Below are 19200 nucleotides of genomic sequence, written 5' to 3'. Positions count from 1 at the left end.
ACACGGTAACTTTTAACTGTATCACATTTCCATTTCAATACCAATTGAAAAGCATGGTTTGGGGCTTCATAAATAACTTCAGTGGAGCAAAGAAGGGTAAAGAAATCTTGTTTGCAATCAGTCCTTTATGATTTATATTAAACATTTCCGAGAGGAAAATATTTTTAAAGCCCTTTCCTTTGTGGCTCTCTAAGACTCATTAATCATTAATGCATAATCCCTGCCACATTCCTAAATATCCCAAGAAAGAATGCAAGGACTTTTGCTCACGCTTCCTCTCAGTAGCATCCTGTTGTCAAGACCACCTCAGGACTCTCAAGGTGAGAAATAACGCAGACTTGAGAATATGAAAAACCACGTCAGAATTTTTAAACTCAGGGATTCTGTGGGTGGGGTTTTTTTGGGAATGAAATGCAACAAAATTTTTTTTTTTTCCTCAATGTAGCCAGACCTCCCAATTCATCATTAGCTAAAATCAGTCATCCATCAGCATAAAATATATGCCTGCATTTTTCAGATGCCCTGCTTTCTGCATTTTTCCTGTACTCACCAGAGGGAAGGAAAAAGGAGAGAATAACCCCGGAAAGCGTGAGCAAAAAAAATCTTTGTTATGATACCTACCACAGCCCTGTCTTGTCACACAACTCCTTAATTGCTATTACTCTTTCTGCCATTCAATCTTTTTCCTCCAGTATAATCGGGCACAAACCTGTCACATTGCTTCCTAAAGGGCCAGCAAGATGAACAGACTGGACTGCTACAAAAATGGGCGCTTCTTGGGATAAAGGGAACAACTCCTGTGTCATGGAATGGTTGACTCCATCACACCCATCATACATTATTAAAAACCAGCTTGTGTCAAAGCATGAGTTGATTCGTAGACAGGTGGAAAATTCTTCTAAGGGTGAATCCTCAAAAAAATAACTTTAGTATATCTCCAATGTCCTGGCAATCATACTTTCAAATCACTGGAACTTCAGTAATTAGCAGGTGGGCCATGGCACAGAAAAAGTATTTTCTCCAGGGAATCTGAAAGTGGCTTTCAAGGCCAAAAGGGAAATTCAGTAACACCTTTGCACCTAAAAGGCAGAACAGAGAGGAAAAAAGAAAGCTTCCACCTTTCTCTCTGAAAAGTATGACCTTTATTACAGAAAGCTATTTCACAGGAGGTGCATCCAAAACACTATTATTCCCTCAGTTATAAGTTATTTATCCCTTTCTCCAAATTAATTCAGTCTTCTCTGACAGCATCCTGCTAGATACAAGTAACTGTTAGATATACTCTGCCATGCTACTTCCTGAGAAAGCAAGAGGGAAATCCTAATAACTTTCCCTATTGAGGACAGCCTAACCCTTGCAGGCCCAGGTGAGAGTTATTCCACTTGACTTCTACCTGCTGTAGACAAGTTTTGCACACTTGCAACACAAAACCAGGGTATAATACCGGGAAGAAACTCCACCTTCCCTGAGAAGTTGTGTAGTACTCTGTAGGAATACTACAAATGGAAAAGGCCTGCCAAAGCTAAACTTTTAGCTAGAACAGCTAAAGACAGATTTCTTTCCTCAAGTTCATATGCCCTACTGGTAAGCTTTTATACATCAAAAAACCACCAAAAGCCACCCAAGGAAAAAAACCCAGAAAAAACCCACCCAAACTCCCAAAAGCCAAAACACCACACATCCCAAGCACCACAGTGCACTCCATTTTTTATGTGAGGAATCCAATCCCAGATCCCAAAGAATATAATTTCTACAATCTTACAAGATTTGGAGAGCGCTGGAACTCACAGAGGCTTCTACCAATCCTCACTAGACCCTTCTTCATAGACCATTCGTAAGAGGAGGAGGAGAAATGGATAATCATTTTATTGTATGCTGCTATGAAAACACCAGAGTCTGAAGCACTTCACTCAGTTACCCCACAAGTGCAGAAGGCAAAGGAACGTACAAAAGCCAAGCTACAGGTGCCTCTGAAATGGTTTCTTTGAGCAGCTTGAGCAAAATGGCATGCTTTCTAAATTGGCCCCAATTATTTTATCACTCAAATGCTTATTTGAAATTATCCTCTCAAATGACAGCAGGAAACATTTCCCTCAACAGGGAAGTAATCGCCAGCTATGTAGATGAACAAGCTAATTCAATACAAGAATACTTAAACCCAACTTAACCATACTCTCTACTGTAACTTCTCTTTCAGCCATTAATGCTGGCTACTTTCTAGCCATAGCTAAATCTAAGAAAAAGAGTGGAAGTTTTAATTGGCTCAAGAATCAAAAATGTTGAATAATGCTAGTTATAAATGTTTTAAAAAAGGTCAAAGTCAGTTCCCACTAATGAACACAATGAAATAATTATTGGGAAATACAAGGTCAAAACCTCGCTAAAAGATTTCTGGACGCTGATGCCTAAAGTTTTACAAACACTACTGAATAATTATTGCAACTGACTGCAAACCTCTACCTACCACTCCCCTAACATTTAATGAATCTATTTTGACTACTAGTAAAATTTCTACTGACAACTAGACCAAGGTTTTTATTTCACTGGTCCTATCTTTATTAGGAAAGAACACTTGAACGTATTTCGCGTTGACTTTCAATGTATCAGGGAATCAGGACTGAAATTTCCATGAGGAATAGAACAATTGATTTCACAGAACTACCCATTCCTCAGACTCTTGCTATTCCTGTTGCCTACCCTTGGAAAGGGTACAGAACGTGTATGAGAACTAAGCTTACTATACTAGAAAGTGAGGAAAAAGTTATCTGCAATTTTCTCAACAAAGTGAAATAAAGGTTAGACAAGTAGTAAATGAAAAAACCCACCTGTATCAGATGTATCTGCATCAGAGTTCTCAGAAGATTCCTTAAAAGCACATGAAAGGAATTTTAATAGCTGGGAGCTTGAGCTATATTAATCAGCCCATAGAATTTTCTGCTTTCATTTTTTACTCCATTTTTTTTTTCTGCGGCGGCGGGGTGGTGTTAGTGAAACAAACGCAGCAGTATTTCACAAATTCTGACCAAATCACACCATCTTTTTTAACAAGTCTCTACACAAAACTTGGGAGTCAAAGGAAGCTATTCTAGACTACACAGATTTTACAAATAATCATTTAAAAAGTTAGACCCACATACTGCCTTACTAAAAAGCGCTTGATGGTTAAGAGCCTATCTCCAACTGCTCCCTCCCACCCCCACCTTCAAAAAAACCCCTAATAATTCAGTTGAAATCCAGTACAGTTATCGTGGTACAGGACCACCTGCTCATAAATCATTTCTTAGCTTTGGACTACATAAATACATTTTCCCAAAGAGGCTGACATAGGACGGTTGGGGATGGAAGGGACCATAAACATCATCTTGTACCAACCCCTCTGTGATGGCCAGATTGCTCCAAGCCTCACCCAGCCTGGCCTGGAACACTCCAGCAAAACAGATGCAATGTAGCAGCCATACCTGGTGTACTGATGAGTGTTCATCTTCAAAATCACTGCTCTGCTCCTCTGATATTTCGTAGCATGAAGGGGAGGGAAAAAAAAGTTCTATTACTTCTATAATATTAAGCCTCCCTTGCGGATGTTGTTTTCAATTGCTTTTTTTTCCCCCCTCTATTTATGCCCTATCACCAGTGGCTCTAGGAATTGGTTTCTTTCTCTGACTCACTCTGGCCAATCACACTATAACGAAACGCAAACCAAAGTACTCCAGCACACTTTTTATCACTGTTGAAGAGTGCAGATAACCTGTTTTGTGTGCTTCATGTGCAAGGCACTTGAACATGTGCATATCTTCCAGCACGGTCTGTGCTAATTATACAGCAGAGTGTGACATTCTTGGTTGGCTCAAGCAGCTTTCAAAATTGTCTCTTCAGCATTTGATTATTCCAAAATAGGTCTGTGACTTTGAGCTTCTTTGCATGAAATTGTAGAAATTTTACTTTTAGTTTTAGCCCAAGCAGGTCGGACACCTTCCTCAGCGGTCAACCCTACCTGCTATCATCTGAGAGTTAATTAAGGGCAGTGCTTTGTCCTCTGGTGCCCCAAATAAAGGTTTCTCAGACAAATGTCAAAATAACACCAAAAAACTCCACTACAAATCTTGAGACAATAGAGCTCAATATACCTTCATTTTGTGAAGGTGGCATGGTGGCATTTTGGCCACAACAACCCCCTGCAACCCTACAGGCTGGGGACAGAGTGGCTGGGCAGCACCCAGGCAGAAAGGGACCTGGGGGTACTGGTGAACATGAACATGAGCCAGCAGTGTGCCCTGCTGGCCAAGAAGGCCAAAGGCATCCTGGCCTGTGTCAGGAGCAGTGTGGCCAGCAGGAGCACGGAGGTCATTCTTCCCCTCTACTTGGCACTGGTGAGGCCACACCTTGAGTGCTGTGTCCAGTTCTGAGCCCCGCAGTTTGGGAAGCAGGTTGAGACACTTGAGCGTGTCCAGAGGAGGCAACAAGGCTGTTGAGGGGCTCGGAACACAAGCCCTGTGAGGAATGACTGAGGGAGCCAGGGTTGTTTAGCCTGGAGAAAAGGAAACTCAGAGGTGACTTTCTGATTCTCTACAACTTCCTGAAAGGTGCCTGTAGCCAGGTGGGGGCTGGTGTCTCTCTCCAGGCAGCAATGGATACAACCAGAGGACACAGTCTCAAGCAAGGGAAATACAGGTCAGATAGCAGAGAAAAGATTATTACGCAAAGAGTGATAAAGCACTGGAACGGTCTGCCCAGGGGGGTGGTGGAGTCACCACGCTTGGATGTGTTTCAAAAAAGAATGGATGTGGTGCTCGGTGCCATGGTTTAGTTGAGGTGTTTGGGCATGGGTCAGAATCAATGGTCTCTCCCAACCTAGTGATTCTGTGTGATTCACTCTACTACACAGGAACATTTTCTCCCCCATCATTTATCCCAGTAAAGATACATATTTCATTGGAACATACAGCTCCTTTTCAGCAACATTTTCAGATGCCACACATCCCGTCCAAGTAGTACCATATCTATGCTTTGGTGTACAGACATGTTTTGATTTCTATTCTGGAATTTGATTTCCAATAAAGTAACTGTATGCTACGTTTTCCTGGAGACATCCTGATTCATTGACTAGACAGAATAATCTCCTGAATTTTGGATAGCCCATTATACAGCTTCATGAGATTATTTTAGCACCTATTTTTGAATATCCCCTCTGTTCTAGAAATTTTCAAAAAGCTAACAACACTCATATTTCACCACGACGTGCACGGAAGTCAGGGTTGAAATTTTTAAGATTCAATGATTATCAGACAAAACTGACAAATACCACAAAAAAACCCACTTGGATTAATTGATAAGGGGTGCTTATTTTAATCAACTTGTTATGATAACACCATGAAATAGAATGTACTTAATCTTAAACACTTTAACTGACATTTTCTGAATCCTTATGAACATAAGTATTGATGACGTACTAGACCGTTTCTCACATAAAAACCAATGAGTATCGTAAAGGGTTTAGCATGAACCTGAATACCTTCCTTTAAGTCAAAACTCTTGGCTTAAGATAATTTGTAAGAGACTTTTAAAAAAAACCCAAAAAACACTACCTGTGCTGCTTGCACGGTGACTATTAAGCTGCAATAGAGAAAAAAAAAAAGTCAGAATAATCAAAGAAAAGCAAAATAATTTTAAGCATCATCTATATTTCCTTTGCTATAGCCCACAACTACAAAACCATTCCATTCTCCCAGTTTTCCCCAGGCCTAACCAGAAATGCCACAAGTATCTAGTAAAACTCACCTGATCATTCACTTTTCCCCTTACTATTGCTGCTAAAGCACTGCAAGAACATACCTGGGCCCACAGAAGAGGCTAAGACAGAGAATTTCCCTCACACTCTTTTATGGATTTGGTCCGGAAACTTGGGCAGCAATGCTTAGTAGACTGTGCACGAGGCATTACCAGGAGTGGAAAGGGAAGCCTAAACACAGCTTCTTTTTGGTCTCCATTAAATCCACCCATGTTGCCTCAGACTGAATTCCATGCCTCATGCCCTCACTCGGTGGGGCTCTGAACAGCTTCTGGGTTAACTGCCAAGGCACACCATACAGGCCATGGGCTTTACCTGACACACTGACTGGTGAGACTGCAAAGATTCTTTAATTAATCTGGCATTATTTCACAGGGAAAAAGAAAGAAACTAGAGACAAAACCAGAAAGCCCCATGAGCTGACTGCCTGAACAAAGATAAATTGAATCAATGCATTAACTGCACTGAAAACATTCTGATGAGTTCCAAAAACACACATTCCCAACAGACAGCAATTGAAAAAAAAATTTCTCCAGGTGTATAAGTGATGCTAAGCACTGATAAATGCCCATCTATTTTAGGCTAATGCATCGGAAGACTCTCAAGCTATCCTAAAACTCTATTGTGAGGCAGATGTTGTCCTTAGTACCTTTGAAAACATTATATGGCAAGGCAAGATTAGGATATAATCCTATCTATCTATACATCCATAAAGAAATATTCTTGCATCATGGCTGCATAGTAGGACTGTAGTGATAAATACCCTAATTCCTTTCTTCCCTGTTTGACTATTCTTCTTGGACATTTTCTCCTGTTCTTGTGGTCCTAGAGAAAACAAAAGTGACAGTATTACCACATATCATAATCCCATCTATACTGAATATCACACTAACAAACATTTAGGAACAATGTATTTCAGAATAACAAGGCATTAGCAAATCTGACCTGTCTACCACCACATTTGCTGAAATAAAATATTAAAGGAAAACAAACCAGGACAACATGGTAATTCAAGTTGAGAAGTTGGGCCAGACAAAAATGATAATGACATGCTGAGTCTAGCAAGACAGAGCTAAAATCCAAAGAGCATTAGACAATCCATTCATGCAGATCAATTCCTTTGCTTCCTCTCGGTCTTCCCTATTCTTGATTCTTCTTCTACAAGCGTAATAAATAGGTGTGATTTGTGCTGATAAAATTGAAACAGTAATCAAAATGGAAATAGTAATTAATATTTGGAAATAACAAAACAGTTAAAGATGTAATGCCAAGAAAGAAAAGGAGAGGAGGGGCTTCCCCCCGCTCCCCGCCCGCAGATGTTCAAAACAGGAAAAAGCAAGAGATAACAATTACTAAAATGAACAGAAAGACAGGAAAATCTGGATTGAGATCCAAAAAAATTCTAACTATATGAGATTTATTGCTTTGATGCTAGAACATAGTATTGCCTTGTATGATATTAGCTTTGGCTTACATTATACCAGCTTGGTACGCGTGTGTAATCCAAAATGTGAATCAAAGGCCATCGAGGAAGAGGAGAGGCCTTCATCAAAGACGACCCTCAAAGAGAGTGGTGTGACCACCCAAAAAATGGTGGAGCATGCGTGGCAAAGGTGACAACGAAGGTGGAGATACAAGAGTGACGAGTCCAAAATGGGAGGAGATGGTGATGATGTACAGTACGAAAAGGGGAATTTTGGGTTTGGCAACTTGTACGTGAAGTGACGGGGGTCAAGCCCTGCACTCCGTACCCCGCGCGGTTATTTTTGCTTATGCGCTATTATCAGAGTCAAATTATCCCGTATCATAATCAAATTATATTGTCAATATTTTGAGTGTATTCAATTTTATATATTTTAAGTTGCTTCATTAAAATTGCGGCTACATTTAATTTCGTTTGGGTTTCTTTTATGATGGGATAATTGGGCAAATATAACACAAGTCATCCAAACATTATTAGTTTTTTACCCAGAACCTTGTTAACAACCATTGTCTTGCCTAAAATGGGGCATGCAATAGACTAAAAGTACAGGTGTAAACTCTTTTTACTATACCAAAGCCTACATTTGAAATGTCACACCTTAGTGAACAAAATTCAGTATCCGTTGAGCTTAAATATTCTGCAGCTGCCAACACTTGCATGCTTTACTAATTCTACAGACACAGTATGCAAATGTTGTAGAGCTTTAAGGAGTTCTTACCATCAGGTGTATGGTAAGAGGAGGAGGAGGAGAAGTGGATAACCATTTTATTCTATGCTGCTATGAAAACACCAGAGTCTGAAGCACTTCACTCAGTTACCCCACAAGTGCAGAAGGCAAAGGAACGTACAGAAGCCAAGCTACAGGTGCCTCTGAAATAAGTTTCTCTAGGTTTCTTTGAGCAGCTTGAGCAAAATGGCATGCTTTCTAAATTAGCCCAAATTATTTTATCACTCAAATGCTTATTTGAAATTATCCTCTCAAATGACAGCAGGAAACATTTCCCTCAACAGGGAAGTAATCGCCAGCCTTAGAGGCAGCTATGGAGATGAACAAGCTAATTTAATACAAGAATACTTAAACCCAAGTTAACCATACTCTGCACTGCAACTTCTCTTTCAGCCATTAATGCAGGCTACTTTCTAGCGATTGCTAAATCTAAGAAAAAGAGTGGAAGTTTTAATTGGCTCAAGAATTAAAAATGTTGAATAATGCTAGTTATAACTATTTTTAAAAAAAGGCAAAGTCAGTTCCCACTAATGAACACAAATAATTATGGGGGAATACAAGGTTGAAACCTCACTAAAAGATTTCTGGACGCTGATGTCTAAAGATTTACAAACACTACTGAAGAATTATTGCAACTGACTGCAAACCTCTGCCTACCACTCCCCTAACATTTAATGAATCTATTTTGACTACTAGTAAAATTTCTACTGACAACTAGACCAAGGTTTTTATTTCATTGGTCCTATCTTTATTAGGAAAGAACACTTGAACGTATTTCGCGTTGACTTTCAATGTATCAGGGAATCAGGACTGAAATTTCAATGAGGAATAGAACAATTGATTTCACAGAACTACCCATTCCTCACACTCTTGCTATTCCTATTGCCTACCCTGGGAAAGGGTACAGAACGTGTATGAGAACTAAGCTTACTATACTAGAAAGTGAGGAAAAAGTTATCTGCAATTTTCTCAACAAAGTGAAATAAAGGTTAGACAAGTAGTAAATGAAAAAACCCACCTGTATCAGATGTATCTGCATCAGAGTTCTCAGAAGATTCCTTAAAAGCACATGAAAGGAATTTTAATAGCGGGGAGCTTAAGCTATATTAATTAGCCCATGGATTTTTCTGCTTTCCTTATCTGCTCCATATTTTTTTTTTTTGGGGGGGTGGTAGTAAAACAAACGCAGCAGTATTTCACAAATTCTGACCAAATCACACCATCTTTTTTAACAAGTCTCTACACAAACTTACTTGGGAGTCAAAAGAAGCTATTCTAGACTACACAGATTTTACAAATAATCATTTAAAAAGTTAGACCCACATACTGCCTTACTAAAAAGCGCTTGATGGTTAAGAGCCTATCTCCAACTGCTCCCTCCCACCCCCACCTTCAAAAAAACCCCTAATAATTCAGTTGAAATCCAGTACAGTTATCGTGGTACAGGACCACCTGCGCATAAATCATTTCTTAGCTTTTGATTACATAAATACATTTTCCCAAAGAGGCTGACATAGGACGGTTGGGGATGGAAGGGACCATAAACATCATCTTGTACCAACCGCTCTGTGATGGCCAGATTGCTCCAAGCCTCACCCAGCCTGGCCTGGAACACTCCAGCAAAACAGATGCAATGTAGCAGCCATACCTGGTGTACTGATGAGTGTTCATCTTCAAAATCACTGCTCTGCTCCTCTGATATTTCGTAGCACGAAGGGGAGGGAAAAAAAAGTTCTATTACTTCTATAATATTAACCCTCCCTTGCGGTTGTTGTTTTCAATTGCTTTTTTTTCCCCCCTCTATTTATGCCCTATCACCAGTGGCTCTAGTAATTGGTTTCTTTCTCTGACTCACTCTGGCAAATCACACTATAACGAAACACAAACCAAAGTACTCCAGCACACTTTTTATCACTGTTGAAGAGTGCAGATAACCTGTTTTGTGTGCTTCATGTGCAAGGCACTTGAACATGTGCATATCTTCCAGCACGGTCTGTACTATTTATACAGCAGAGTGTGACATCCTTGGTTGGCTCAAGCAGCTTTCAAAATTGTCTCTTCAGCATTTGATTATTCCAAAATAGGTCTGTGACTTTGAGCTTCTTTGCATGAAATTGCAGAAATTTTACTTTTAGTTTTAGCCCAAGCAGGTCGGACACCTTCCTCAGCGGTCAACCCTACCTGCTATCATCGGAGAGTTAATTAAGGGCAGTGCTTTGTCCTCTGGTGCCCCAAATAAAGGTTTCTCAGATGAATGTCAAAATAACACCAAAAAACTCCACTACAAATCTTGAGACAATAGAGCCCAATATACCTTCATTTTGTGAAGGTGGCATGGTGGCATTTTGGCCACAACAACCCCCTGCAACCCTACAGGCTGGGGACAGAGTGGCTGGGCAGCACCCAGGCAGAAAGGGACCTGGGGGTACTGGTGGACATGAACATGAGCCAGCAGCGTGCCCTGCTGGCCAAGAAGGCCAAAGGCATCCTGGCCTGGATCAAGAACAGTGTGGCCAGCAGGAGCACGGAGGTCATTCTTCCCCTCTACTCGGCACTGGTGAGGCCACACCTTGAGTGCTGTGTCCAGTTCTGGGCACCTCAGTTTGGGAAGCAGGTTGAGACACTTGAGCGTGTCCAGAGGAGGCAACAAGGCTGTTGAGGGGCTCGGAACACAAGCCCTGTGAGGAATGACTGAGGGAGCCAGGGTTGTTTAGCCTGGAGAAAAGGAAACTCAGAGGTGACTTTCTGATTCTCTACAACTTCCTGAAAGGTGCCTGTAGCCAGGTGGGGGCTGGTGTCTCTCTCCAGGCAGCAATGGATACAACCAGAGGACACAGTCTCAAGCAAGGGAAATACAGGTTGGATAGCGGGGAAAAGATTATTACGCAAAGAGTGATAAAGCACTGGAACGGTCTGCCCAGGGGGGTGGTGGAGTCACCACGCTTGGATGTGTTTCAAAAAAGAATGGATGTGGTGCTCGGTGCCATGGTTTAGTTGAGGTGTTTGGGCATGGGTCAGAATCAATGGTCTCTCCCAACCTAGTGATTCTGTGTGATTCACTCTACTACACAGGAACATTTTCTCCCCCATCATTTATCCCAGAAAAGATATATATTTTATTGGAACATACAGCTCCTTTTCAGCAACATTTTCAGATGCCACACATCCCGTCCAAGTAGTACCATATCTATGCTTTGGTGTACAGACATGTTTTGATTTCTATTCTGGAATTTGATTTCCAATAAAGTAACTGTATGCTACGTTTTCCTGGAGACATCCTGATTCATTGACTAGAAAGAATAATCTGCTGAATTTTGGATAGCCCATTATAGAGCTTCATGAGATTATTTTAGCACCTATTTTTGAATATGCCCACTGTTCTAGAAATTTGCAAAAAGCTAACAACACTCATATTTCACCACGACGTGCACGGAAGTCAGGGTTGAAATTTTTAAGATTCAATGATTATCAGACAAAACTGACAAATACCACAAAAAAACCCACTTGGATTAATTGATAAGGGATGCTTATTTTAATCAACTTGTTATGATAGCACCATGAAATAGAATGTACTTAATCTTAAACACTTTAACTGACATTTTCTGAATCCTTATGAACATAAGTACTGATGACGTACTAGACCGTTTCTCACATAAAAACCAATGAGTATCGTAAAGGGTTTAGCATGAACCTGAATACCTTCCTTTAAGTCAAAACTCTTGGCTTAAGATAATTTGTAAGAGACTTTTAAAAAAAAACCAAAAAACACTACCTGTGCTGCTTGCACGGTGACTATTAAGCTGCAATAGAGAAAAAAAAAAAGTCAGAATAATCAAAGAAAAGCAAAATAATTTTAAGCATCATCTGTATTTCCTTTGCTATAGCCCACAACTACAAAACCATTCCATTCTCTCAGTTTTCCCCAGGCCTGACCAGAAATGCCACAAGTATCTAGTAAAACTCACCTGATCATTCACTTTTCCCCTTACTGTTGCTGCTAAAGCACTGCAAGAACATACCTGGGCCCACAGAAGAGGCTAAGACGGAGAATTTCCCTCACACTCTTTTATGGATTTGGTCCGGAAACTTGCGCAGCAATGCTTAGTAGACTGTGCACAAGGCATTACCAGGAGTGGAACACAGCTAAACACAGCTTCTTTATGGTCTCCATTAAATCCACCCATGTTGCCTCAGGCTGAATTCCATACCTCATGCCCTCACAAGGTGGGGCTCTGAACAGCTTCTGGGTTAACTGCCAAGGCACACCATGGTAATGGGCTTTACCTGACAGACTGACTGGTGAGACTGCAAAGATTCTTTAATTAATCTGGCATTATTTCACAGGGAAAAAGAAAGAAACTAGAGACAAAACCAGAAAGCCCCATGAACTGACTGCCTGAACAAAGATAAATTGATTCAATGCATGAACTGCACTGAAAACATTCTGATGAGTTCCAAAAACACACATTCCCAACAGACAGCAATTGAAAAAAAAAATTTCTCCAGGTGTATAAGTGATGCTAAGCACTGATAAATGCCCATCTATTTTAGGCTAATGCATCGGAAGACTCTCAAGCTATCCTAAAACTCTATTGTGAGGCAGATGTTGTCCTCAGTACCTTTGAAAACATTATATGGCAAGGCAAGATTAGGATATAATCCTATCTATCTATACATCCATAAAGAAATATTCTTGCATCATGGCTGCATAGTAGGACTGTAGTGATAAATACCCTAATTCCTTTCTTCCCTGTTTGACCATTCTTCTTGGACATTTTCTCCTGTTCTTGTGGTCCTAGAGAAAACAAAAAGTGACAGTATTACCACATATCATAATCCCATCTATACTGAATATCACACTAACAAACATTTAGGAACAATGTATTTCAGAATAACAAGGCATAAGCAAATCTGAACTGTCTATCACCACATTTGCTGAAATAAAATATTAAAGGAAAACAAACCAGGACAACATGGTAATTCAAGTTGAGAAGTTAGGCCAGACAAAAATGAGAATGACATGCTGAGTCTAGCAAGACAGAGCTAAAATCCAAAGAGCATTAGACAATCCATTCATGCAGATCAATTCCTTTGCTTCCTCTCGGTCTTCTGTATTCTTGATTCTTCTTCTACAAGTGTAATAAATAGGTGTGATTCGTGCTGATAAAATTGAAACAGTAATCAAAATGGAAATTAGTAATTAATATTTGGAAATAACAAAACAGTTAAAGGTGTAATGCCAAGAAAGAAAAGGAGAGGAGGGGCTTCCCCCCGCTCCCTGCCCGCAGATGTTCAAAACAGGAAAAAGCAAGAGATAACAATTACTAAAATGAACAGAAAGACAGGAAAATCTGGATTGAGATCCAAAAAATTCTAACTATATGAGATTTATTGCTTTGATGCTAGAACATAGTATTGCCTTGTATGATATTAGCTTTGGCTTACATTATACCAGCTTGGTACGCGTGTGTAATCCAAAATGCGAATCAAAGGCCATCGAGGAAGAGGAGAGGCCTTCATCAAAGACGACCCTCAAAGAGAGTGGTGCGACCACCCAAAAAATGGTCGAGCATGCGTGGCAAAGGTGATAATGAAGGTAGAGATAGAAGTGTGACGAATCGAAAATGGGAGGAGATGGTGATGATGTACAGTATGAAATGGGGAATTTTGGGTTTGGCAACTTGTACGTGAAGTGACGGGGGTCAAGCCCTGCACTCCGTACCCCGCGCGGTTATTTTTGCTTATGCGCTATTATCAGAGTCAAATTATCCCGTATCATAATCAAATTATATTGTCAATATTTTGAGTGTATTCAATTTTATATATTTTAAGCTGCTTCATTAAAATTGCGGCTACATTTAATTTCATTTGGGTTTCTTTTATGATGGGATAATTGGGCAAATATAACACAAGTCATCCAAACATTATTAGTTTTTCACCCTGAACCGGGGTAACAACCATTGTCTTGTCTAAAATTGGGCATGCAATAGAATAAAAGTACAGGTGTAAACTCTTTTTACTATACCAAAGCCTACATTTGAAATGTCACACCTTAGTGAACAAAATTCAGTATCTGTTGTGCTTAAATATTCTGCAGCTGCCAACACTTGCATGCTTTACTAAGTCTACAGACACAGTATGCAAATGTTGTAGAGCTTTAAGGAGTTCTTACCATCAGGTGTATGGTAAGAGGAGGAGGAGGAGAAGTGGATAACCATTTTATTCTATGCTGCTATGAAAATACCAGAGCCTGAAGCACTTCACTCACTTATCCCACAAGTGCAGAAGGCAAAGGAACTTACAGAAGCCAAGCTACAGGTGCCTCTGAAATAGTTTCTCTAGGTTTCTTTGAGCAGCTTGAGCAAAATGGCATGCTTTCTAAATTGGCCCAAATTATTTTATCACTCAAATGCTTATTTGAAATTATCCTCTCAAATGACAGCAGGAAACATTTCCCTCAACAGGGAAGTAATCGCCAGCCAAGAGGCAGCTATGGAGATGAACAAGCTAATTTAATACAAGAATACTTAAACCCAAGTTAACCATACTCTCTACTGCAACTTCTCTTTCAGCCACTAATGCTGGCTACTTTCTAGCCATAGCTAAATCTAAGAAAAAGAGTGGAAGTTTTAATTGGCTCAAGAATCAAAAATGTTGAATAATGCTAGTTATAACTATTTTTAAAAAAAGGCAAAGTCAGTTCCCACTAATGAACACAATCAAATAATTATGGGGGAATATAAGGTCAAAACCTCGCTAAAAGATTTCTGGAGGCTGATGTCTGAAGTTTTACAAACACTACTGAAGAATTATGGCAACTGACTGCAAACCACTGCCTACCACTCCCCTAACATTTAATGAATCTATTTTGACTACTAGTAAAATTTCTACTGACAACTAGACCAAGGTTTTTATTTCACTGGTCCTCTCTTTATTAGGAAAGAACACTTGAACGTGCTTTGCGTTGACTTTCAATGTATCAGGGAATCAGGACTGAAATTTCAATGAGGAATAGAACAATTGATTTCACAGAACTACCCATTCCTCAGACTCTTGCTATTCCTATTGCCTACCCTTGGAAAGGGTACAGAACGTGTATGAGAACTAATCTTACTATACTAGAAAGTGAGGAAAAAGTTATCTGCAATTTTCTCAACAAAGTGAAATAAAGGTTAGACAAGTAGTAAATGAAAAAACCCACCTGTATCAGATGTATCTGCATCAGAGTTCTCAGAAGATTCCTTAAAAGCACATGAAAGGAATTTTAATAGCTGGTAGCATATGCTATATTAATTAGTCCATAGAATTCTCTGCTTTCCTTATTTGCTCCATTTTTTTTTTTTGGGGGGGTGGTAGTAAAACAAATGCAGCAGTATTTCACAAATTCTGACCAAATCACACCATCTTTTTTAACAAGTCTCTACACAAACTTACTTGGGAGTCAAAGGAAGCTATTCTAGACCACACAGATTTTACAAATAATCATTTAAAAAGTTAGACCCACATACTGCCTTACTAAAAAGCGCTTGATGGTTAAGAGCCTATCTCCAACTGCTCCCTCCCACCCCCACCTTCAAAAAAACCCCTAATAATTCAGTTGAAATCCAGTACAGTTATCGTGGTACAGGACCACCTGCTCATAAATAATTTCTTAGCTTTTGATTACATAAATACATTTTCCCAAAGAGGCTGACATAGGACGGTTGGGGTTGGAAGGGACCATAAACATCATCTTGTACCAACCGCTCTGTGATGGCCAGATTGCTCCAAGCCTCACCCAGCCTGGCCTGGAACACTCCAGCAAAACAGATGCAATGTAGCAGCCATACCTGGTGTACTGATGAGTGTTCATCTTCAAAATCACTGCTCTGCTCCTCTGATATTTCGTACCATGAATAGGAGGGAAAAAAAAAAAGTTCTATTACTTCTATAATATTAAGCCTCCCTTGCTGTTGTTGTTTTCAATTGCTTTTTTTTCCCCCCTCTATTTATGCCCTACCACCAGTGGCTCTAGTAATTGGTTTCTTTCTCTGACTCACTCTGGCAAATCACACTATAACGAAACACAAACCAAAGTACTCCAGCACACTTTTTATCACTGTTGAAGAGTGCAGATAACCTGTTTTGTGTGCTTCATGTGCAAGGCACTTGAACATGTGCATATCTTCCAGCACGGTCTGTGCTATTTATACAGCAGAGTGTGACATCCTTGGTTGGCTCAAGCAGCTTTCAAAATTGTCTCTTCAGCATTCGATTAATCCAAAAGAGGTCTATGACTTTGAGCTTCTTTGCATGAAATTGTAGAAATTTTACTTTTAGTTTTAGCCCGAGCAGGTCGGATACCTTCCTCAGCGGTCAACCATACCTGCTATCATGCTATCATCGGAGAGTTAATTAAGGGCAGTGCTTTTTCCTTTGGTGCCCCAAATAAAGGTTTCTCAGACGAATGTCAAAATAACACCAAAAAACTCCACTACAAATCTTGAGACAATAGAGCCCAACATACCTTCATTTTGTGAAGGTGGCATGGTGGCATTTTGGCCACAACAACCCCCTGCAACCCTACAGGCTGGGGACAGAGTGGCTGGACGGTACCCAGGCAGAAAGGAACCTGGGGGTACTGGCTGGAGAACATGAACATGAGCCAGCAGCGTGCCCTGCTGGCCAAGAAGGCCAAAGGCATCCTGGCCTGGATCAGGAACAGTGAGGCCAGCAGGAGCACGGAGGTCATTCTTCCCCTCTACTCGGCACTGGTGAGGCCACACCTTGAGTGCTGAGTCCATTTCTGGGCCCTCAGTTTGGGAAGCAGGTTGAGACACTTGAGCACATCCAGAGGAGGGCAACAAGGCTGTTGAGGGGCTCGGAACACAAGCCCTGTGAGGAATGACTGAGGGAGCCAGGGTTGTTTAGCCTGGAGAAAAGGAGACTCAGGGGTGACTTTATGACTCGCTACAACTTCCTGAAAGGTGCCTGTAGCCAGGTGGGGTTGGTCTCTCTCTCCAGGCAGCAATGGATACAACCAGAGGACACAGTCTCAAGCTACCGCAAGGGAAATATGGGTTGGATAGCGGGGAAAAGATTATTACGCAAAGAGTGATAAAGCACTGGAACGGTGTGACCGGGGGGTGGTGGAGTCACCACGCTTGGATGTGTTTCAAGAAAGAATGGATGTGGCGCTCGGTGCCATGGTTTAGTTGAGGTGTTTGGGCATGGGTCAGAATCAATGGTCTCTCCCAACCTAGTGATTCTGTGTGATTCACTCTACTACACAGGAACATTTTCTCCCCCATCATTTATCCCAGTAAAGGATATATATTTTATTGGAACATTCAGCTCCTTTTCAGCAACATTTTCAGATGCCACACATCCTGTCCAAGTAGTACCATATCTACGCTTTGGTGTACAGACATATTTGGATTTCTATTCTGGAATTTGATTTCCAATAAAGTAACTGTATGCTACGTTTTTCTGGAGACATCCTGATTCTTTGACTAAACAGAATAATCTGCTGAATTTTGGATAGCCCATTATACAGCTTCATGAGATTATTTTAGCACCTATTTTTGAATATGCCCACTGTTCTAGAAATTTGCAAAAAGCTAACAACACTCATATTTCACCACTACGTGCACGGAAGTCAGGGTTGAAATTTTTAAGATTCAATGATTATCAGACAAAACTGACAAATACCACAAAAAAACCCACTTGGATTAATTGATAAGGGGTGCTTATTTTAATCAACTTGTTATGATAGCACCATGAAATAGAATGTACTTAATCTTAAACACTTTAACTGACATTTTCTGAATCCTTATGAACATAAGTATTGATGACGTATTAGACGATTTCTCACATAAAAACCAATGAGTATCGTAAAGGGTTTAGCATGAACCTGAATACCTTCCTTTAAGTCAAAACTCTTGGCTTAAGATAATTTGTAAGAGACTTTTAAAAAAAACCCAAAAAACACTACCTGTGCTGCTTGCACGGTGACTATTAAGCTGCAATAGAGAAAAAAAAAGTCAGAATAATCAAAGAAAAGCAAAATAATTTTAAGCATCATCTGTATTTCCTTTGCTATAGCCCACAACTACAAAACCATTCCATTCTCTCAGGTTTCCCCAGGCCTAACCAGAAATGCCACAAGTATCTAGTAAACCTTACCTGATCATTCACTTTTCCCCTTACTGTTGCTGCTAAAGCACTGCAAGAACATACCTGGGCCCACAGAAGAGGCTAAGACAGAGAATTTCCCTCACACTCTTTTATGGATTTGGTCCGGAAACTTGGGCAGCAATGCTTAGTAGACTGTGCACGAGGCATTACCAGGAGTGGAAAGGGAAGCCTAAACACAGCTTCTTTTTGGTCTCCATTAAATCCACCCGTGTTGCCTCAGACTGAATTCCATGCCTCATGCCCTCACTCGGTGGGGTTCTGAACAGCTTCTGGGTTAACTGCCAAGGCACACCATACAGGCCATGGGCTTTACCTGACACACTGACTGGTGAGACTGCAAAGATTCTTTAATTAATCTGGCATTATTTCACAGGGAAAAAGAAAGAAACTAGAGACAAAACCAGAAAGCCCCATGAGCTGACTGCCTGAACAAAGATAAATTGATTCAATGCATGAACTGCACTGCAAACATTCTGATGAGTTCCAAAAACACACATTCCCAACAGACAGCAATTGAAAAAAAAAATTTCTCCAGCTGTACAAATGATGCTAACCACTGATAAATGCCCATCCATTTTAGCCTAATACCTGGGAAAAATCTTAAACTATCCTAAAACTCTAAAGCAGATGTTGACCTCCTCAATACCTCTGAAAATTATATGGCAAGGCAAGATTAGGATATAATCCTATCTATCTATACATCCATAAAGAAATATCGTTGTAAGTTGGCTGTACGGTAGGATTGTAGTGATAAATACCGTAAGTATTTCTTTCTTCCACTTTTTTATAGTTTTTCTAGATACTTTCTCCCATTCTTTTGGTCCTAGAGAAAAACAAAAAGTAACAGTATTACCACATATCATAATCCCATCTATACTGAATATCACACTAACAAACATTTAGGAACAATATATTTCAGAATAATAAGGCATTAGCAAATCTGAACTGTCTACCACCACATTTCCTGAAATAAAAAATAAAGGAAAACAAACCAGGACAACATGGTAATTCAAGTTGAGCAGTCAGGCA

The 19200-nt window shown here is 40.2% G+C and overlaps 1 protein-coding gene across 1 annotated transcript in view; it reads right to left on the bottom strand.

Moving 5' to 3' along the window:
- The window catches only part of LOC135295142 (uncharacterized), a 46532-nt gene that overhangs the window by 17688 nt on the left and 9644 nt on the right, over positions 1–19200 (bottom strand). The window contains exons 6-17 of the mRNA XM_064411240.1: positions 18930–18994; positions 17969–17996; positions 15825–15871; positions 15197–15236; positions 12729–12790; positions 11768–11795; positions 9644–9690; positions 9014–9053; positions 6549–6610; positions 5583–5610; positions 3459–3505; positions 2826–2865 (exon numbers count right to left, since the gene is read on the bottom strand). Coding sequence (XP_064267310.1) covers positions 2826–2865; positions 3459–3505; positions 5583–5610; positions 6549–6610; positions 9014–9053; positions 9644–9690; positions 11768–11795; positions 12729–12790; positions 15197–15236; positions 15825–15871; positions 17969–17996; positions 18930–18994 — 534 coding nt within the window. The remainder of the gene's footprint in view (positions 1–2825; positions 2866–3458; positions 3506–5582; positions 5611–6548; positions 6611–9013; positions 9054–9643; positions 9691–11767; positions 11796–12728; positions 12791–15196; positions 15237–15824; positions 15872–17968; positions 17997–18929; positions 18995–19200) is intronic.

Source organism: Passer domesticus, chromosome 2, assembly GCF_036417665.1.
Source record: "Passer domesticus isolate bPasDom1 chromosome 2, bPasDom1.hap1, whole genome shotgun sequence".
NCBI lineage: Eukaryota > Metazoa > Chordata > Aves > Passeriformes > Passeridae > Passer > Passer domesticus.
This window is presented reverse-complemented; position numbering and strand designations above follow the sequence as displayed.